Source organism: Rhinolophus ferrumequinum, chromosome 24, assembly GCF_004115265.2.
Source record: "Rhinolophus ferrumequinum isolate MPI-CBG mRhiFer1 chromosome 24, mRhiFer1_v1.p, whole genome shotgun sequence".
Lineage (NCBI taxonomy): Eukaryota > Metazoa > Chordata > Mammalia > Chiroptera > Rhinolophidae > Rhinolophus > Rhinolophus ferrumequinum.
Genome location: NC_046307.1, coordinates 4,154,191 through 4,175,572, shown reverse-complemented (window position 1 = coordinate 4,175,572; position 21,382 = coordinate 4,154,191). Strand labels below are relative to the sequence as shown.

At 49.0% G+C, this 21,382-nt stretch overlaps 1 protein-coding gene and 3 non-coding genes across 7 annotated transcripts; 2 read left to right on the top strand and 2 right to left on the bottom strand.

The window, feature by feature from the left end:
• Positions 1-5,516: 5,516 nt before the first annotated feature.
• TRNAK-CUU (transfer RNA lysine (anticodon CUU)) lies at positions 5,517-5,589 on the bottom strand. Its single transcript has one exon. It is a non-coding gene; the product is annotated as a tRNA-Lys (tRNA).
• A 469-nt stretch (positions 5,590-6,058) lies between these two features.
• Positions 6,059-6,130, bottom strand: TRNAA-UGC (transfer RNA alanine (anticodon UGC)). Its single transcript has one exon. It is a non-coding gene; the product is annotated as a tRNA-Ala (tRNA).
• A 2,672-nt stretch (positions 6,131-8,802) lies between these two features.
• On the top strand, positions 8,803-19,770 carry TRIM7 (tripartite motif containing 7). Of its 4 annotated transcripts, none has more exons than XR_004421992.1 (7): positions 8,803-9,531; positions 10,385-10,480; positions 13,469-13,699; positions 14,389-14,411; positions 14,670-14,801; positions 15,185-15,220; positions 17,198-17,299. XR_004421992.1 is itself a non-coding variant. In XM_033096725.1 (7 exons), the coding sequence occupies exons 1-7, from the start codon at positions 9,025-9,027 to the stop codon at positions 17,356-17,358; spliced, it is 1,170 nt and encodes a 389-aa protein (XP_032952616.1). In that variant the 5' UTR covers positions 8,807-9,024; the 3' UTR covers positions 17,359-19,770. The 4 variants fall into 4 exon arrangements, 2 of the variants coding, with proteins under 2 accessions (XP_032952616.1, XP_032952615.1); XR_004421991.1 differs by lacking the exon at positions 17,198-17,299 and adding an exon at positions 16,556-16,661; XM_033096725.1 differs by having other exon boundaries at positions 8,807-9,531; positions 14,686-14,801; positions 17,198-19,770.
• Positions 19,771-20,974: 1,204 nt separating this feature from the next.
• On the top strand, positions 20,975-21,047 carry TRNAT-UGU (transfer RNA threonine (anticodon UGU)). Its single transcript has one exon. It is a non-coding gene; the product is annotated as a tRNA-Thr (tRNA).
• Positions 21,048-21,382: the final 335 nt, after the last annotated feature.

The following is a 21,382-nucleotide window of genomic DNA, read 5'->3' as shown; positions in this document are numbered from 1 at the left end:
AACTAACCCATTCCCATCTATCAGATCTGTTCCTTTGTCCGGCCAAAAGGGGTTTGAGATAACTTATATATGTCCTGGAGTGAAGGAGACATTCCAGAACCTGGAGTTTCAGGATATGGCTGCCTTTTGTTTATTCCACCAGGGACCTCCCTGTCTACCTGACGACATGCTAACCTGTTTCATCAGGATCCTATATCAGATTGATAGAAATAAACAGGAGAGACCTAGCCCCGGTTAGAAAGCCCCTTGCTGCTGCTTCTACTTGGGTCAAGACCCCTTGCAGCTGCCCTCACTCAGGGCACCAATGCCTTACTAGCCCAGCAGGACTCCAGGTTCACACATGCCCCTGAGTCAAAGGAATGTGTTGTTAAAAGCCAGAGAAGTAAGGAAGACATCCCGCTTATCAGAATATACATCCTACTTTTCAGGACCATTTTAGTGAGCTGCTCGAACAAATCACAAAAAGAAAATTGACAGAAACTACCTTGAGAACCAAAAGGGAAGACTGGGCACTTCAGCAAGGGAGAAAGATAAGGAGAAGGGAGAGGGGGAGGCAATTCTACCCATAGTAGAAAAAAATCTCCATACAATGTAGAGGCCTTTCCCCTCTTGGGATTAGTCCGCTCCACTACTTGGATCCGCCTTTACTAATAATAAACTTCCTACTATCCTATACTTGCACAAAACTCTGTCTCTTGACTGAATTCTTTCCCTCAAGAAGACAGGAACCTAGGAAAATCATCACAGCCACAGAACACACAATGACTCATTTGCATCCTTGCAACAAACCTAAGGTATTTCTAGTAGTAACAGGAAACTTCATCCATTTATTCATTAGACACTCTCTCCTGTTTACCTTAATTGCTGATAGGCAATTAAAATAAACACATAGAGTGATAAAGTCTGTGAAAAAATTAGAGAGGGTGATCTGATAAAGTGGCAGGCAAGTGTCTGACAAAGAGGACAACATAGAGAGAGATGGGCCAGGAAAGACGCATCAGAAGAGGTGACAGTGAGCTGAGTCAGGAAGATAAGAAAGAGCCAGCCTTCCAAAGATCTAGGGAACAAACCTTGAGATGAGGCAGCCGAATAGGAGGAGGTTGGTGGGTTCAAGGACAGAGTCAAGACCAAGGGCTGGAGGGTAAGGAGTCACAGCTGTACCTCCTTGGCCCTGCATCCTGATGACTCATCTGCACCATTTGCTGTTTCTGTTCGCAAGTGGATAGAAAAACGAGTTGGAAGGCACTGGATGGATCTGCAGTCTTAGAGGACTCCTAGCTAATGAGGAACACAGTAGGACCTCAGTGCAGAGTTTTTAAGAACAGATGGATGAGCACATACGTTCATTCAGAAGACTGCAATTAAGCAATACACGGGGGTTTCTAAGTGCTGTGGGTTAGCGGTTACAGGAGGGAGTCTGCAGCAGAAATGGAGGTTTAGATACCTGCTCTGCATTCCAGTGGTGTGACCTAACCAGTGCGTCCCTCTCCTCCCACTAAATGAGGGATCAGATAGATAAGTCTGTAATTGCCACTTGAAACGTCTAAGAGAATATCACCAACGGCTTTAGATGTCCCAGATGACTCCTTAATTCATGAAAGAACCAGTGGAAGGGATTGTTGCTGTTCTTTCAAAAATTGCTAGTTATAAGAAATCATTTATAAGTTGAATTTAAAAGCTTAAGAATAACTAGGCTTTAACATTGTGGATGGAAAAGGGGCCACATATTAAAACTGACAAGTTCAGGAGACTGAAAATAACCACATAGGATGATGTGAACATAAAAATTCCTAACTAAGGTGGGCTATGGCGGGAAGTCACATCCTTGGCCTGGAGCTTCCTTGACAAAGGTCAGTCTTTACCTTAAGTGAGCCTATCTGTCTTTTTGCATCTAAGATAACATACCCTTGGAATGTCATAGTAATCCCTTTCCCAACCCCCAGGGGCACAACCCACCTCCCAGAGCAGGAAACTACAAAATCCCATATTGTTATTTTGTTCCCCAAATATTATCTCTGTGTGCTGTAAAATGCTGTTAACTATCCTGTACCCACCAATGTAAAAGAAGTGTGTATCTCTCCATTTTGCTTTTTATCCAACCCCAGGATTTCCCTGCTTTGCTTTCTCCCACCCCCTTAATCTACCACCAATGGATTTCATGTTAACCGTCATCCTTTGATTCTCATGTATAAAATAATTTGCAAAACGGCCATTTTCCCGGAACATTTTCTCAATCCGTTGAGACTGCTTCCCAGCAATTTTCATCAGTTTGACTCAATAAACTCTTACAAGCCTTCTCTTAGGCTGGATGTTTTTTCATCGACAACATTTACAACTATAATATGTTGCATATTAATCACACACAAAAGTATGCATTCTTTTCCACATTCAAAAGCCTCCCCTTTGCCCTTAGAAACTAAACCTCTCAAATGACAGCAGAGAGGGTTTCCCAAAATATCCAGTGACTTTAAGCCAGTTGGTCCTGACACCGAATGGAGGAGCAGGTCATTTGGGGTCATCTTTTTGGCCACTCTTCCTTTTGCAGGCAGTCCTCCAGAATTAGGTTGCTCTGGCTGACATTTTGTCTTCCTCCTTACCCAAAATTCACACCACCGAGTACACCAGCATTTGACTGAGACTTGTCTTTTATCTAGGGACTTGCACCCTTAAACCCATATGATATAAATGGCAATGAATAACGGGGTGAGCATTTGATGTCAGTTGAACCATCTAGTCTGATGCTACACAGACCCTGGGAGAATGACCTGGGCAAGTCTACTAAAGAAAACCAGTGACTGTTAAAGAAGGAGCAGATACCGGAGTATTTTTTATAGACTCATTAGAAAATAGGCTTGATTAACCACTTGAAATAATCAAAAAAGAAAAACCCTGCTTACTACAATTTTGCTATTTGTGGAAGAGGTTTGGCCTACATTAGGAAGAAAAATATATATGTTCATACATCAGGTTTCCAAGTGTTTTTCGTCTTGTAAAAGTGAGGAAGTACCCAGATTTTTAGGATAACATTTATGTTGGCTGAAAGCCCTCCAGTGTTTGAAGAGACAAGAGTAAACACAACAACGACATGCGAGTACAAAGCAGACTAAAGAGCCTGGTACCATTGATCTGGTGCTGAGAGAATTCCAAGGACAGTGAATAAGTGAAAGACCAGAGTAATTTGATGAAATGTTTGGGAAAGAGGGATTCGGTCGAATAGAAAGACTGAAAAAGAGCTTGCAAAGAGGAAAATCAGGCAGAAAATCCAGGAGACAGAAATTAATGTATGCTTGTTATGCTGTAGTTGGGAAATGGGTGTTGTGCTGCAAGGGACTAAATTAAAGATGATTTTGAAAAAAAAAAAAAAGAAAGAAAATAGGCTTGAATATATTAAACTTGGAGATAATTTTCAACTGAGGTTTTAAATGAAAATATTCAGTGGATGGTTGATAATAATTTATATATAAATTATATATCATTGTAAGACCACTTCCACAAACTACATGCATGATCTAGTAATTTGTATATACTCCATGACACAACCAAATAGAAAATCATATACAAATTGCATTTCTTATATTTGGTTGGATTCTTCCTGTCTAAGAGAGAAATTTGCAGAGTAAGACATAACTTAGGCATTTCCAATGATGCTGTGGCTTTGCAAGTGAAGAAAACATGATGGCCTCTCTAGAAACAGAACTGAAAATAGAAACGATAATATTTTCCTATAAAAATTGGATTCCAGACCATAAATGAGAGTGCCACTGTGGTCTCCAGAATCTTTTGTCTGAGTATGCTCCTGTGAGGGACAAAAAGAGGGTTCCTCTCCCTGCCAGATGGTGTCCTGCAGACCCTGTAATGGTATTACCTTCTGGACCGGCAGTAAGGAACCCTGGCAATTTAAAGGTTGGGGCAGGGGTGGGGATAGGGATTAGGGGTGTCATATATGTAGCTTTTTTGCTGAAATAGCCCATTGCCACCAAAACAGTGGAGAAACAGGCAATCTCATTCATGGCTGGTGAAAGGTAATATCAGCCTGTAAGATCCATAGCTGGGTGATGTGCCAATTTCTATAAAATTACAATAGCATATATGCCTTGACCAGTAATCTCACTTCTGGGAATTTGTCCCACAGATAGGAGTGCACAAGTGCAAAATGACTGCTACATGCTTATTAAACTGCAGCATTAATTGTAATAACAGAGATGAAACAGTAGATGATGTGTTAAATAACCATGATTCACCTACAGAGGAATAGTATGCAGCTGCAAAAAGAGATTGAGAAAAATTTTCTATGTCTTGAGATAGAAGAGCTTCAAAATATAAGAGCTGTAATTATATTTTTGTGTAGAATAGAGGAAAATAAAATTACTTTTCCATCAAAAAACTCTGGAAGAATATGTACACAGATACACAAGTTGTTATCTAAGGAGGAATAGTGGAAGTTAGCTGCTTTTCACTGAATATTTTTATAGATGGTTCAGTTTTTGAGCAATATTAGTGTACCTACTCAAAGATGTGGGTAAAACTCATTTTGTGGTGGAGACTCTGTGGAAAATGGTATGGAGTTTCCTCAAAAAAATTAAATATAGAAATACCATATGATCAGGAATTCCACTTCTGGTATATACCTAAAAGAGGTGAAAGCAGGAACTCAAACAGATATTTGTATACCCAAGTTCATAGTGGCATTATTTACAATAGCCAAAAAGTGGAAGGAGCCCAAGTGTCTATTAATAGATGAATGGATAAACAAAATGTAATAGTATATACATACAATGGAATATTATTCAGCCTTAAAGGAAAGGAAATCCATGCTACAACATGGATGAAGCTTCAAGTTATGGTGTGTTTTTTTTTTTTTTAAATTTATTGGGGTGACAATTGTTAGTAAAATTACATAGATTTCAGGTGTACAATTCTGTGTTACATCATCTGTAAATCCCATTGTGTGTTCACCACCCGGAGTCAGTTCTGCTTGTGGTGTGTTTGTGTGTTTCCATATGAGGAAATCATCATTGATCTGAAGCTTCAAGTTGTTACCCTAAGTGAAATTAGCGGGTCACAAAAGGACAAGTATTGTATGATTCGTCTTATATGAGATACCTAGAGTAGTCAAATTCACAGAGACGGAAAGTAGAATGCCAGGGGCTGGGGGAAGGAGAGAATGGAGAGTTACTGTTTACTGAGTAGTTTCACTTGGGGAAGATGAAAACGTTATGGAGATGGGTTGTGGTGATGGTTGCACAACAATGTGAATGTGTTTAAAGCTGGAGAACTTAAAAAATGGTTAAAATGGTAAATTTTGTTACTCATATTTTGTATAATTTTTAAAACTCATTTTGTTAGCAGATACAGGCAAGGTTAGTGAATAAACAAGGTACTATGTATAGCCACAAAAAGGCAAAACGAATGCCATACACAGGAAATTTCCACTGGGATTTCTTTGTCTTTTGGAGATCGGGTCAGGCAATGGAATTGTTTCATATGACCTTAGGTTAAGGGCAAAATGTGACTCTCGCCCAACGTGGGGCTCGAACCCACGACCCTGAGATTAAGAGTCTCATGCTCTACCGACTGAGCTAGCCGGGCGGGCCAGCTGGGGCTTTTAACAACTGTTATTAATAGTTGTTACATCATGGTGGGATTTGGGTAGATTCCAGCTCCACGTTTCAAATTCGGCTTAGTTAAGAGTATGATCCGGCCATTAAAAGGCTCTTGGCAGCCCCGAAACTCACATTCTGACGATCCTGCCTGACTGACCTTCCCACTTCCCGTCCGTTTTCTGCTTGCTGTCCTCTGCCAGTCAGCGACCTAGCTCTTTTTCATCCCCGGGAAGCTCACGGCTCGGAATGAAAACGTGCGCATCCTGATGCCACCCTTTGATTTATTTAAAATCCGGAGTTGTAAGGCAGAGTCAAGGGATGGGAGTAGGTGAGAGCCGCAGCGGATACCTGCAATGGGTTGCAAACGCCATGATACGGAGTTTTTCCTCCCGGCCTGTGCAAATAACGTTGCGAAACGTGGAAAGAGAGCAAACAAAAAGAGCGCTTCCCTGCGCTGGAGATGACGGGGATCGAACCCGGGGCCTCATACATGCAAAGCATGCGCTCTACCACTGAGCTACATCCCCACTGGTATAAGGTTGGCTCCCTGCATTCTGTTAGCAGTTTACTGGGGCAGGGTGCAGGGAGGTGGACACTATCGGTCAGGTGCAACAACCCCGAGGATGCAAAACCCCTCGGCAGCCAAACAAGGAGTTCCAGGGTCCTCTACTGAGTGACTGCAGGTGAGAGGACCTTGACCGAGAGACTCCCGGGAGAGGACAAAGCAGGGATGAAAACCTGGAGGCAGCGGTGGAAAAAGGGGAGGTCTTTTGACGAGGTGCTCAAAATGAACTATAAACCGAAAAAAAGACTGTGAAGGACACTACTTTTGTAAAACAAAAAGAACGGGGAGTGTAGTAAATATGAATAATATTTGTATTATAATTCAGAATCATTATGTTACAAATAATCATTTACAATTATTTGTAAAATAATTCAGGATTATTTGAGATGAGGAGGGGACTGGTGTGCAGGCTATCGGCAGACTTTTCAATGTGAACCGCCCTGTATATCTGAATTTTGAGCTACCTCCAAATAAATTCAATCCAAGAAAAGTTTACAGAGCGCCTATTAGGTACCTAGAACTGCTCTAGAAAACGGAGTCTAACGGTGAACAAAATGAACATAGCCCATCCTCTCTAACAGCTCGTGTTCCAGAGGAGTTAGAGTGCTGGAGCATTGAGAGAGAGAATGTAGTAAGGTGTGATTTAAACAGTGTGGTCCTGGCAGGCTTCACTGAGAAAGGTGATATTTAAAACAAGACTTGAAGGAGGTGGGAAGTGAACCATACATGTATCTGGGAGAAGAGAGGTCCAACTAAAGGGAACAACCAGTTCAAAGGTAGGATCTTTCTGACATGTTGCAGAACAGCAAGGAGTTCCACGTAGCAGGAGGGGAGTCAACAGTTGGGAGTGGTAGGAGATGAGAGTTGAGAGGCCGGGTGCAGGGATGGGGAAGAATGTGTAGAGCTTTTGGACAATAGTAAAGACTCTGACTTTTACTCTGAGAGAGGTGAGAGCCACTGGAGGGTTTGAGCAGAGGAGGGCCATGATTTGACTTAAACATAATTGTTGTCACAACTGAGTGGAGAAGATAGGGGAGTGGGGCAAAAGGGGAGAGACTGTTGCCTACTGGAGATGGTGCAGTGGAGGAGGTGAGAGGGTGTGGACATGCTGAGGACTGGTGGTAGGTTGTGTGCAATTTTTTCCTCTTGGCGTTACAGAGGAGTCCCCAGTTTTGACCTGAGCACCTGGAGGGATGGAGTTGCTGTTAAATAGGATGGGATGAGGAAGGCTGTAGGAGGAGCATGTGGTGGGGCAGATCAGAAGTACAGCTGTGGACACAGTGACGCCCCTTAGCACACGCAGGTGGAGATGCAACCTGGAGTTGGATGTGGGATCCAGGCATCTTAGGGGGACGTGGGCTGGGGTTGTGTATTGTGGTGGCAGCAGGGAGAGGGTCATTCAGGCCCAGAAAGTGTAAGAGATTACAAGGGAGTGAATACAGACAGAGGTTCAAGGACTGAGCCAGGTCAGGGAGAGGAGATGGAGGTAGCAGGTCATGGCGCTAGCTGGGAGAGCCTGGGAGGCGCTAAGAAGGTGTGAGGAAGGAGGAAGCACTGTTTGGCTTGGGATTTCTTGAAAGTTTTTTTCTTTGCTTCCCTCCCTTCCTGCCAAACCTCCAGGAGTCTGTTTGCTATACATTTACTATGTATACCAGTTTCAGTGGTTCTGTTTACTCCAGACCGTATGCATAACCTGGCTCAAAGACTTGAAAGAAGTTTTTACATCATCCGAAGACCCCTCCTATCCCTGAAACAAACCAGCCTCTGGGAAGTGCCTTTTTCAAGAATTGCCTGATCAATTCGCCTTTCCTTTGTTTGGCCTGTCCTTACATGCCTATAAAACCTTTGGCGGTATTAAGAGAGGGCAGGCAGTCTTTGTGATAAGAGTCCACTGTCTTCCCTTAACTGGCATTTTGGAATAAACTTGTTTTTTCCAACCTCGCCTTTCGAGTTTTGGCTTTCGTGGGGCGAGCAACCGGACCTTTAACACGGTAGCAAGAAGGGGCCTTTGCCTTTGGGTTAGGATCGCGGAGGTCACTGGTGACTTTGATAAGAGCGATTTCTGAGGAGGGTACGGGCGAAAGCTTGACCCCAGTGGCCTCCAGAGGGCATGAGAGAGGGTGTGGAAGCAAATGATACTGGAGGGACAATAGAGGGTTGGGTTTTTTCGGGGGGATAACACCTAGTAAAGTGGGAAATTTTATTGTAAATGTATTACTTGTTAAACAAAAATTAAAGAATAAACAAGGGGGGAGGGGACAGCAAAAAAGGTAGGCACAGAGGTGGATATAAGGCCACACTTTGGGGAGGCAAGAGCCAGGTTCCAGATTCCAAATTTAGCTCAGCACAGGGCGGGGACAAACCCGCACTCCGGTAACCTGACACTGTGGTCCGGGTGCCAGGCCCTAGCCTGGGCCGTGCGGGGTCAGCGTAGGGCGCCATTCAGGAGTGGCGCCCAGCTGGGCGTGTGCACCCACCTGTCCCGGCTTGTTTCCTACAGCTGACTGAGTCAGGCTGGGGCGGTCTGGAGGGGCTGAGCGAGGAGGGAGGCGGAGAGAGGGCCTTATGGGGCCGAGGAGGCTGCGGGCCAAGGCCGGGGACTGAGGGGTCCTGAGTGGGGGGACGCAAGCTCGCACTAAGACCACCTCGCTGCGCCTCCTGGCCCGCAGGCGCGCCCTCGGGGTGGGTTTTCCAGCTGGGCGCGCCCCTAGCGGCGGTGTCGCCCGCCAGCGCCAGCCGCGCCCATCCCCCCAGTGGGCGGCGGGAGGCCCGCCCTGGCCGCGGCGCTCTCAGCCGCGTACTATCTGGTCCCAGTTCTCCCAAGCACCGCCCGATTTGCGTGCGCTGAGGGCGCGCATGGCGGCAGTGGGGCCGCGGAGCGGCCCGGGCGCCGGGGCCGAGGCGCTGGCATTGGCGGCGGAGCTGCAAGGCGAGGCGACGTGCTCTATCTGCCTGGAACTCTTCCGTGACCCCGTGTCCGTCGAGTGCGGCCACAGCTTTTGCCGCGCATGCATCGCGCGCTGCTGGGAGCGCCCGGGCGCGGGGTCTACCGCCGGCCCCCGCGTGCTGCTCTGCCCGCTCCCGTGTCCGCAGTGCCGTGAGCCTGCGCGGCCCGGCCAGCTGCGGCCCAACCGCCAGCTGGCCGCAGTCGCCGCTTTACTGCGGCGCTTCAGCCTGCCGGCGGCCGCGCGAAACGAACGCGATTCCCCAGAGGCGGTGGCGGCCGGGTGCGCGCAGCACGGCGAACCGCTCAAGCTCTACTGCCAGGACGACGGACGTGCCATTTGTGTGGTGTGCGACCGCGCCCGCGAGCACCGTGCGCACGCTGTGTTGCCGCTCGAGGAGGCAGTGCAGGAGGCTAAGGTGAGCGTCTGGCCCCACTCCTGCCAGCCCCCGCGAGCCCCGGTCCCGGTCCTGGTCCTGCCGTCCGCCCACTCAGTGCGGACGACAGGCAGGAGGCCCAGGTATTAAGAGAGGGCAGGCAGTGCCTCCTTTCTCCTATCCCATGCTGCCCAACACTGGCTCTGGGACCGAGCGTGGCTCTCCCTCTGTCACCCCCACACCAATAGTACCCCCCAACCCCCCTCACATTTTCCTCTGTGCCTCATACTGGAACGCCTGCGCAATGACCGCCAGATTTGGCGATTGTCTTTCAGTCCATTCCCGGCCTCTAGCGGCATTTTGGGCACACCCACACAACCGCTGTCCCCACTCTAGGCTCTTTACTTAAGTGAGACGACTTTTCCCAAGAGATCCGGCAAGGATGGGTGGCGCCAGGGTTGAGTAGAGCGCGGAGAGAGCCGTCTGGGCTGTGTCAAAGCTGCTAATTCCGGGCTCGTTTCTTTCCTGTCTCCTTGTTGGGGCCTCAGCTGAGATGTGCACGGAGGCCTCGGGCACACAGTTCCCAGTCTTTGTTTTCTTTGCTCCTTACACTGATCCAACCCTTCCACACAGAGGGATTTCTAGTGGAGAGGAGAGCAGGAAGGACAAGGCGTTGGGCTGCTGGGGCCGGGGAGGGTCTTGTGTTTCAGCCAGAATGTGCGCAGATGGTCTTGGAGAAGTGAGACTCAGGGGCGTTTGGCGTCACCCAGAAGTTGCCCTGTCCCCTATGTGCAGTCTGCTCAGACAGTATCCATCCCATCCAGACCTCCTCTATGAGGGCCTTCCTTTCTCCTGGATCCTCGCCTCACAATTCTCCCTTCTCACCCTCCTCTAGGAACTCCTGGAGTCCAGGCTGAAGATCTTGAAGAAGGATCTGGAGGACTATGAGATGTTTCGTTCCACGGAAGAGAAGGAGAGCAAGGAGCTCCTGGTGAGCCCGGTACCCCCAGGTGCCTCCCCAGAGCCACCCCACAACAACAGAGGGCCGGCTTCCCACCACCCTGGCTGTTTTTGATGTGTGTTGGAGTGTGTGCCTGTGAAACAGTAGAGATGGACTTTAGAACGATAACAGGGTTCATATTATATAGGGTGACCGTACACTTTATTCTATAGCCAAAGCTTTGGAGAGTGAAAAGGAGTGCTAAAATAATCGTTCTAGAATAGCTGGCTTAACTGGAACCGTCCCAGTGAATCAGGATGTATAGTTACCTTAATGTTACATAACACCCCAATGAAGGCCTGTGGTAGCATCTTGTATTTGAACGCATTAATGTTTCTGTAGAGACGTGAATGTTCATACTAAGTGGAGACATAAATACAGTAAAATAGCCTCATGTTTGTCCAGGGCATGTTTTGCCACCAAAAGAGTTATGAAAAAACCTTTTTTCAATTTTAAAGGTTTTAAAGTTTTGAAATTGAGGCTAAGTGGCAGGCGGCTCAGTGGCTGTCAGCTGCTTCTGGTCTAGCTAAAGGTCCAGTTAAACGAAGATTTGCGGACAGGTTTCCAGCAGCCTTGTGTGCATAGCGCCCCCTGGTGGGTAGGGACGATATTTTTGTCGTCTTTACAATGGAACAGGAAAGTGAACTGGGGCTCATTTTGGTTAGGGCGGGCAAACCTGGGTCACGGTCTGTAATTTTCTACCTCTCAAATAAAGTTCTTAGCTCAGTAAATTGGTCTTAAAAGAATGAAAGGATTTACTAGAGCCTGTTAGGACAGGGCCCATTCAATTCTGGATTTGGGAATTGGAGGAAGAGGAACTTGAGGACCCTCCTAGCCTCACGGTGGGTAGGGGGTGGTGTGGAGGGGAAGACCCTGGATTCAGATGCCCCAGGGTCCTTTCCTGACCCTCAGTTGCATCTGGTGCACCTGCCTCCAGTGTGCATCCAGCTTTCCCATCTGATCATTCACTTCCCTCCACAAGGAAGGGCCCAGCCCTCCTCTACTGGAGACAAGAGTGTGTGACTCTTCCATCTGGGACCCAGAGGAACTTCCACAGTGAGGGCAGCTTCCGGTCTCTGACCCCACCCACCATGACACTGCCTAGCACTTTCCTCTCTTTCCTCTGCCAATCCACCACCCCTCTGGCCCTCACATTCTTTAGAATTACAAAATACCTGCTTAATGAAACAACAGAGGTAGAGGACTCTTGCTGCATAACAAGGAAAGTAAATGCTTTTATTTGAAAATGCTCTTAGCATTTAGAGGAGTGGTTCTCAACGGGGCAGTTTGCCCCCCAGGGGACATTTAGCAAAGTCTGGAGATATTTTTCATTGTCTGGGGGCAGTGTGCTACTGGTATTTAGTGGAAGAGGCCAGGGTGCTGATTAAGCATCCTACAGCACAGCCCTCCATAACAAAGAATTGTGTGGTCTCAAATGTCAATAGCACCAGGGTTACCCCGATTTAGAGTATTTTGGCTAATATTGTTCCACTTGCTATTTCTTTGGGAGGCCATATGGTATAGTTGCAAGAAGTTCAGACTCTGGTGTCAGACTCTGGGGTTAGAATACTGGCTTTCCACTTACTGGTCACATGCCTCTATCCCCTCATTTGTTAAGTGGGATGAGAGTACACCCACGCCATTGGGTTGTTGTCAGAGGTGAGTGAGTTAACACCTGTAAAAGCCCTATGCTGCTGCTGCCTGCTTGCCCAGTGTCCAGGTGATGAAGGTCCTGGGGGAGCCATGGCCTGAACCCAGGTCTCCTGATTTCAAAACCCATCCACAGTCTCCTCTTCCTTGGAGTTTTTCAGGGAAGAGGAACTGATAGTAGAGCTTGTGCTGGAGGAACAGAATCCTTCTCACTTCTCACTGGCCATGAGGGAGAGGTCTTGCTTGTTATGTCATGTACAGCCCCCCCACATGTTCATGTAAAGAGTCAGGAGCATGAGTCTGTGTCTGAAAACACACGAGTGTAAATCCTGTGGATAATGGTAATGGAAAGAATAGAATATGAAGCCTGCACACAGCATATTCTCACTTGGGTCATTGTGGGTGTGCTGTTACCTCTGGTCACTGGCATTGATCTTCCTTTCTCTTCCTACTTTTCTGCATCTTCCAGATTTTATATTACCAGCATGTGTTACCTTCGTAATTGCTAAACATAAATGGTGCTTTTTAAAATGAAGTAAAGTGAGGTGTGAAAGTTGGAGGGCTGACGAATGTTATGAAACAAAATTGACCTGAGTACATTTAAAGATCTCACTGGCTTTATTCAGTGATTGATGAATTGCGCAGCATCTAATCTAGCAGATAGAAAGGAGCTCTGTCCTTTATAGGCAGAGACTTTATAAGCAGTGGGAGGTAACGAGGAAATTGTACAAGGCAAAAAAACAGGTTGGTTGTTGCAAGGTTACTTTCCATATAGGGGATGGCAGAGGCTTATCAGGCAGATTACTGAACAAAGGCGATCCCCGATTAGCTGGTTTAAGACTCCATTTCTGGGAGAACAAAACTGGAATGAAGTCTGGTGATGTGGGGCTTATCATAAATGAGTATTTTGTCTATTTTCTTGTGTTTAACATGGAATATATGTATTTGGGGAAGAAAAAGTGACCTCAGTTTAATCCTTATAGTTGCCCCAGGAAGCACTAATTTATCCCTCCTGCTTGCAAATGAGAACACTGTAGCCCTCAGTAGTTCTGGGGTGAGTTTGACATTATCCTATGTTGGTGGGAGAGCCCAGGTGTAAGGAGACACACGGGCACATCTGTGTCAGGTAAAGGGAGAGCATGTGTTGAGCCTGCTGCGTGCTTAGAGTTGGGATATTTAAATTAGAGTGTGTACGGGGTGGGCACATCTGGGTAAGCCTCTGACCCCTGAGCAGTGAGCCTACCCTGTGGGATGGCTCAGAGGCCCCTGTCCAAATGCAAACCTTGATGCCCACGTCCCCTAACCTCTCCAACTTCTCTCCTGGGACAGAAACAGATGGCAGCTGAACGAGAGAAGGTGGGGGCGGAATTCCAGGCGCTGAGGGCCTTTCTGGTGGAGCAGGAGGGCCGGCTTCTGGGCCGCCTGGAGGAGCTGTCCCGGGAGGTGACACAGAAGCAGAATGAGAACCTGGCTCAGCTTGGGAGTGAGATCGCCCAGCTCTCCAAGCTCAGCAGCCAGATCAAGGAGACAGCTCGCAAGCCTGACCTTGACTTTCTTCAGGTGAGTCTGGCTCCCCAGGGCTTTGAGTCATTTATCATAAGGCCTGGTAAAGGCACTGAGAACAGTCAGATCCTGTGAAGGGAGCTGGAGAGCTGCCCTCATTCTCCCGGGGTTAGAGGTCTAAAGGAATGGAATAAAACTTCCTTGACCGTGAATCACAATAATATATCTTATATCATTTTCCAGTATGTACACACTTGAGACAGAAATTTAAGAAAATAACACCTTTACTACATGTGATGCACTTTGATGTTTTCTATTCTATTTCATTAAAAATAATCACTGTCCGCTAAATAAACGTTACAAGTCACAAATGGCTCAAGAACAGTCATTCAAAGACACTGGTCTGAATGAGCAGTTGCTGCATAAAGGCTGTGACTTGTCTTGGTGGTTTCGAGAGCAGAGGGAATGCTGGGTCCCAGAAGAAGGCTTCAGTGACAATTCTTTAACAAGGGGAGCATTTGCAGAGCTGTGGGCAGAATCGAGGGACCCACCACATTGATGAGACGCCCAGCTGCCAGCCACAGTGGGAAGCCCTTGGCACCCGGGGCCACTGCAGGTGGTGGGATGTGGTACACCTGCTTATTGCTTGTTTTTCTGGAAGCAGGGCAGGGGGCCACTTCTGTTTTCTCAAAGGTGAATGGAAGTTACTCAGTGCTGATTTGGTTTTCTTTCATTGTTCTTTCCAGGAATTCAAAAACACACTAAGCAGGTGAGTGGACTTAATAGTTCCTTGGGCCTCTCTAAGCTTGTTCCTTTTCCACTGTGCTCTCCCTCTTCATTCCTCACCCCTGACTTCACCTCTCACTTCCCAATGCCTTACCTGGGTGCCTTCTGATGCAGACGTGCACCTGTGTGGCCATGGGTATCGGCATGAGATCAGGCTCTCCTTTTCTCACCTTTCCCCACCAAAGGGACCTCACTGTCCTAATTGTCCGAATGGGACAGTGTTGGTGTGGGCCTTCCTCAGGGTCCTTGTCCTGCAGGTGCAGCAATGTTCCTGCCCCCAAGCCAAGCACAGTCTCTTCTGAGATGAAGAATAAAGTCTGGAATGTTTCTCTGAAGACCTTTGTCTTAAAGGGGCTGCTCAAGAAGTTCAAAGGTAGGGGCTGGGTCTTATGGTGCTGGTGGTAGTGGTGTGGTCCTGGTGGTTTCGGGTACCGAGGATGTGCCTTTCCAGAACTGTGTGAGAAAACGAGCTGGGGTGTATGGTGGCTAATTTATTTAGATCCCCTCAGGGCATGAAGCTTTCCCTGGGGACAGACAGGGACAGAAAGGGCTGAGAAAGGAGAGCTCAGCTCTGACTAGCTCCAGGCAAAAGGGGGAAGGAGGACAGGGAGAGTCAGAATACTGCCTCTCCCCCTCAGACACTGGGCCTAGTGCCTCTGGTGTATCTGGGGAGTCAGTAGGTGGTGTCACTGTCATTGCTAGATAGACAATCTCCTGTGTCGTTCATACATATCCTGCTTTGTTTCTCCCCCTCAGAGGATCTTCGTGGAGAGCTGGAGAAAGAGGAGAAAGGTAAGATGGTTGTGGTGATAGTGAGTGCCCCTTATGTGGCCATGGAGAGAATTCACTTCCTGCCAGTGACTGTCTCTCTGGGCTTTGTGCATGGTTGGTTCTTCTGCCTGCTCACCTCAGTGACTCTGCCATCTGCTCCCCTTTCCCTGTCATCCTCGCCTCACAGTGCTGACTCTCTCAGGCCACGGTGGGACCTGTAGGGCTGTAGAGCAAAAGTGCCCTGCACCTCGGGATACTTAGATTGGGGAGGGCTTGTCGCTCACCTGGACAAGCCTCTCCTGGGACGGGGTTGTGTGCAGGGGTCAGGGGAAGCTGGAGGAAACTGAGAGTGAGATGGTTCTTACTCCTGCAGACTTCTGGGGTGAGTGGGATCCAACCCACAGTGAGGGGAGGGGCAGGCAGGGCACTTATTCCTGATGCTGATGACGGAGCTAAGTCAGACTTTGCCAGGGAAGGATCTAAACCAGCTGATCAGACCAGGCCCCTCCTCTGCTCGGAACCCTGCTCTGGCCCCTCTCAGTCAGTATAGGCTGGAGTCCTCATTGGTTTTCCAGGCCCCACAGGGCATCTGGCCTCACTGCACATTCCCCATGGTACTTTGCAGCCACACCCTCCTGCTGCTCCAGGAATGCACCAACCTGACACACCTACCTGGGCCTGAGTGCTTCACCAGACAGCCGCCTAGCTGGCTTCTCACCTCCTTTATGTCTTTGCTCAAATGTACCTTTTCAGTGAGGTCTTCCCTGGACCCTATAGTTCAAATTACAGCCTGCTCTCCTCATCCCTCTCATTTTCTATGTTTATCATTTATTGTCTCGCCTCCCCTCCCCCCCTGGAAAGGAAGCTGCAGTAAGGCAGGGAACTTCGGTTGGGATTCCCAGGACCTGAAACACAGTAGCACTAGTGCATATTAGAGCTTTTTATTATGGAAAATCTCAAACATGCACTAGAGAGGCGAGCAAGACAAATATTATGTACTCATCACACACCTGCAACAATGATAAACTCATGGCTAATATTTTTCATAAATACTCCATCCACATCTTCTCACTGGATTATTTTGAAGCAAATCACAGATAATATCATGTCCATAAATATCTCAGGGATAAAAAAACACAACACAAAATTATAATTAGTGAAGATGATGATTTTTCCAGGATCTAAGTTTTTGACATCTCCCAATTCTTTTAAATTGGATTTTGTCCATGTGTTTGAATTGGGATCCAAATCAGGTCGGTACATTGCATTTGTTTGATTTCAACACATACTGGGGTGGGGGGGAGGAGCCCAGGAATAAGGTGCAGGGGCTGTCTCTCCCTGTCTCCCCCACTGCAGTGGAACTGACCTTGGACCCCGACACGGCCAACCCCCGCCTCATTCTCTCTCTGGATCTTAAAAGCGTGCGCCTGGGACAGCGGGCCCAGGACCTGCCCAGCCACCCGCATCGCTTCGACACCAACACTCGAGTCCTGGCGTCTTGCGGCTTCTCCTCAGGGCGGCACCACTGGGAGGTGGAAGTGGGCTCCCAGGACGGCTGGGCCTTTGGTGTGGCCCGTGAGAGTGTGCGCCGTAAGGGGCTCACGCCTTTCACCCCTGAGGAGGGTGTCTGGGCGCTACAGCTCAATAGCGGACAGTACTGGGCTGTCACCAGCCCTGAGCGGACACCCCTCAGCTGTGGGCACCTGTCGCGTGTGCGGGTGGCGCTGGACCTGGAGGTGGGGGCCGTGTCCTTCTATGCCGTGGAAGACATGCGCCATCTTTACACCTTCCGCGTCAACTTCCATGAGCGTGTGTTCCCCCTTTTCTCTGTCTGCTCCACTGGCACGTACTTGCGAATCTGGCCTTGAGGGGGCTTTGCTGGGCCTCCCAGAGGGAGTGGGTCAGTTAACGGTGAACTCCTGGCTGCCAGTGGGAAGGGATGTTCTCCTTCGGAGCCTCTTGGTGACTTTGAGTCTGCCCTTCACTCTCCTGCCCCAGGCTGCCTGCAAAGGGTTTCTGGAGACCACAGCATCCGAGGAATGAAACTGGGTGATAGGGGAAAGGGACTCTGTGGTCAACTGAGCAGAGGAAGAGATACCTTGGACCCTCGGGGCCTGTCCCCTGCCTGTTGGTGCCATGTGGATTTGGCCCAGCTGTGAGGAGGTGGAGACAGGTGAAGACAAGTCCAGCTGTTGACAGAGGTGCTTCCTCTCACTGGGGCTTACTGCCCAGACTCAGCAGGGCCTCTGGCTCCGTGGAACACCAAGCCCTGGTCCCGTGCTGTCCTCAGTTGCAAGGGGGCATGTTCTGGCCAAAACAGCCAGGTTCATGATCATGTCTGCTTTGCCTTCTTGTTAGCTGCCGGCTCTGCCTTCAGAGACCTGAATCCAGCTGGCCTGATCAAATCGTCTACTCAGGGAGGAACACTGTACTCCCAGCTCAGAACAGTCTGGGCCAGAACTGGAAGGAGACCCTTGACCTGTACATGACGACAAGCCTAGGACAACAGTATATAGGCATGGCTACCCTCCAACCCTCCTTAACTTGATACAGAGTGATATGTACATCTTCGGCCTCAGTGACAGCCATGTGTGCTCACAGATGCCTAAATACCTTTCAAGGGCCGAAGTACAGGCTCCTTTGAGTAAGGAGACCAAAGAGTCTGGAATTTTGAAACACAAGGCAGCACTTAAAATTTTACAGATCCAACTTAACACCAGCATGGAAATGCACAGCACAAACACCCCTGCCAGATTCTGGAATTTGCCAAATGTGTTCCAGGAGAAGCGGACCCTGGTGCCAAGGCCAGCTCAGCCTGTGCCCTGGTGGCCATTATCACCTTGGCTAATTATTCCCCTGGCTTGTGTATGGCTGGGCTTCTGGGGGGTTGGTGGTAGGCTGTTCCTTGCTTAGTGCTCCCCAGGTAAGGGAGATGGAGATGGAAATACAGACTGAACTCATTTGTAGGGTGGCTTGGCTCATTCTTGACTCACCCAGTTGTGTGCAAGAGCACAAGTGTGAGCAAGCGTTTCTCCAGGCTGGGTGAGCATGTGTGCTCCTGTGTGTGAGGGACATGCACACATTGTTGATAACAGGTGGTGGGGGCCAGGGGTGTGCGGATCTTGGGAGAGGGCACTTATGAGCACATGCATAGGGTTTACGTGTTGAAACAGGTCTAGGTCAGTGTGGTCACCCTGTTATCAACTTGTTAAATACTAGCCACCCCATACTTAGGTGAGGGCCACAGGTTTCCTCCCCCACTAACAGGTTGCCAGGCTAGATGAAATCCAGTTTGAGAACTAATTCTGTCCTGCACAGGTTCAGACATGTATTGGCACACAGAGATAGGGACAGTTAAATAGTTCAGTCTGCAAATATCATGGAGCTGTGCTCTGTCCCGTGACACGCTTCAAGGTTCTTGTAGGGCAGGCACAACACTCTAGAGACAGACCCAGTGCACACAGCACCAGGCAATCGACCCAGTGTCCTACGAGCTTGGGACGGGACTATTTAAGAGCCCAGCCTTCAGCAGCATTCCAGAGTGTGAATTCTGTGCCGTTCCGACACGGAATATAGCTCTAGAGCACTGAGTCAATTTGTCTTTGAGTACCACTGATTTCCATAAGGATAATCCACTTCTAAAATTCATTTGCTAATTAAATTGCCTAATGTTATCAAGTCCTAATGTTATCTGGGCGTGTCTGGCTTTTGAATTGAGTATCACAATTACCCTTTGTGTCATCTAGCAACTATGCCAAAGTATTCAACGTGTTACAGGTCACAGAAGGTAGAGTGACTGGTGGAGGCTCTGTAGGGCCAGGTCTGCGGACTCCTGGGGTGGCTGTGTGTGTATGTTCAGCTTTTGTGTTTGTGATTGTATGTCTTATTCGAGTTTGCAGAATAACTACATAGATACCTATCTGATGTAACAACAGTTGCATTACACTACACATGGAGAGTAAGAGAGATGTTCTCTCCGTCACCAGGGCAGCATGGTGACTTTGGATGTCACAACGCTGTATGACAGTGTGTGCATGTATGCCTTTTCCTCTCCCTACTTTTGAACACAAGACCGCTGAGATCTCTGGGCCTCTGAGAGCAACGACTGGCTTAACTTGGGTCCTTCTCACCCCACCCGTTAGTCCCAGATCCTTGTGAGCTGCACAGCGGTGAGAACCTAGGTCCCTGCCAACCAGACCCTCAGCTCCTCAGTATCCAGAGTGGAGGGACTGCCTCTGGCCTGGCCACCCAGTGACCTAAGTCATCTGGCCTTAGAGAGACCATAGGGCAGGTTGGGACACCAACCAAAGTCTACCTACAGCCGCCACTTTCTGACCATTGACAGGCTAAGGCTCCTGTCCCTCACCTGAGCTCTCTGTCTTCCTTACCTCAACCCCGAAATCCCTTTTGGAGGCCATGAAAGAACCTGCTCTCCAAGATTCCAGGGCGGGCCCCTAAGGATTGCCTTTTCCTAATTTGCCTAAAGGTGCTCTGACCCAGTCCTTGGCCCAGCATCTCACACTAGGACCTTCTGACTTACCCACTGTTGTCACACAGCAGCCTAGCCAACTGGCCCCACCCCCACCCCCACCCCCGTCTTTCCTTGAGGAAAGAGGATTTTGTGAGACTGCCTTTTTGGGACTTTATTTTATCATGATGTTTACACCTCATGTCTCTGTCTGGTCCCCAAAAGATGGTTTGCAGCCAATGACAAGATTCCCTGGTGGTGGGGGGAGGACGGACAACTCAATCCAGGGGCAACCGTGTGGGGAACCCCAATGAGCTGCCATGGAAGATCTGGGAAAGGGCCTTGCCTCCCCATCCCCCCTCCTGGGAAAAGCCACTGCTGACTCTGGCTTTCCTCTCTCACCTGATTGTGAGAAGTCATGAGAGCGATAAAGATCAGCTCTCTCCGCTTAGCTCAACGGAACAGTTTCAACATGAGAGACTTGTCCCCGGGGAGGTGCGTGCCTCACCTAAGTCATCATAGGGCTTTCTGCTCTGGCTGCTAATTGGTGGACAGGGGTAATTGGTTTGATTCACTTCTGTGACATGATGGCTGAGTCTCACAGGCCATGTAAAAACAACACCACTTCCTTGTATGATTATCAATAAAAGCCATCAGTCGGCCTGATTCTGCGCTCCAGTCTCTTGCCAGGCTGTGAGACCTCCTAGCCCGCTGAGATTTAACTGCATTAAGTCTGTTTCTTTCTTAAATCTTAACCTAACACCGCCCCTTCTCGCTCCCTCACTGCCCGTGTTGCTCTGGACGGGACAACCCACCACTTTATCCTCCACTCCTTCTGCTGATCCCCCAACGGCTCACTTGAGGCCCAACCCCTTACCAGTCCGGACTTAGATTCCCCTACCGACAGACCTTTTGACACCCTTCCCCTAACTCCTCCCTCGCAGCCGAGACCTGGGACTCGATTCTCGAACACAAAGAGCCCCGCAACTCCCCAACCGGACCTCTACCTTGACACCCCGCCCCACCGGGACGCGCAAGGCCCTCACCCAATTCTTCACAGTCCCAGCCCGAGCACTCGCGCGAAATGCCGGCTTCCTCCCAGCTGGGCTCTCTCCCAGGACTTGCGGCTCCGCCTACTGCATGGACGAGACGCCGCAGGTTAAGAGGTGGCGGTGAGGCGGAGCCCTCAAGATCCGAGGGACGCCAGCCCCATCTCTGGTCATTTAATTCACTCGCGTAGTTGTTTGCGGCTGCGCAAAGACGGCTGCGGCGTCAACTACTCTTGCGCAGAAGAAGAACCTGTAGTAGGCTCCATAGCTCAGGGGTTAGAGCACTGGTCTTGTAAACCAGGGGTCGCGAGTTCAAATCTCGCTGGGGCCTGCACGCGCGTTCCTTTTTTTTTTTTCCTCCCACCTCACTTTGTAAAATACTTTTCTAAAAGGTGGTAGATTTTGAGATACGCAAACCGACACTGATTTCTCCTTTCTGGTAGTCTATACCCTGGAGAAGTCTGTTCGTGGTCCAATGGCCCCTCCCTTCGGTCGCCTGTTCTCTCGAAGAGCTGCACCCACTGCGTCCTAGTCCTTCCGATTGTTGGCTCTGCTAGTCCCGCGCCCTTTCTCCCCCGTGGTCCCATGCTCGCTCCTTTCTGCGCCCGCTCCCAGGGAGCTCGTGGCAGAGCTTTCCGTTCCCCTCCTGGGGCGGGTCCTCGTCTC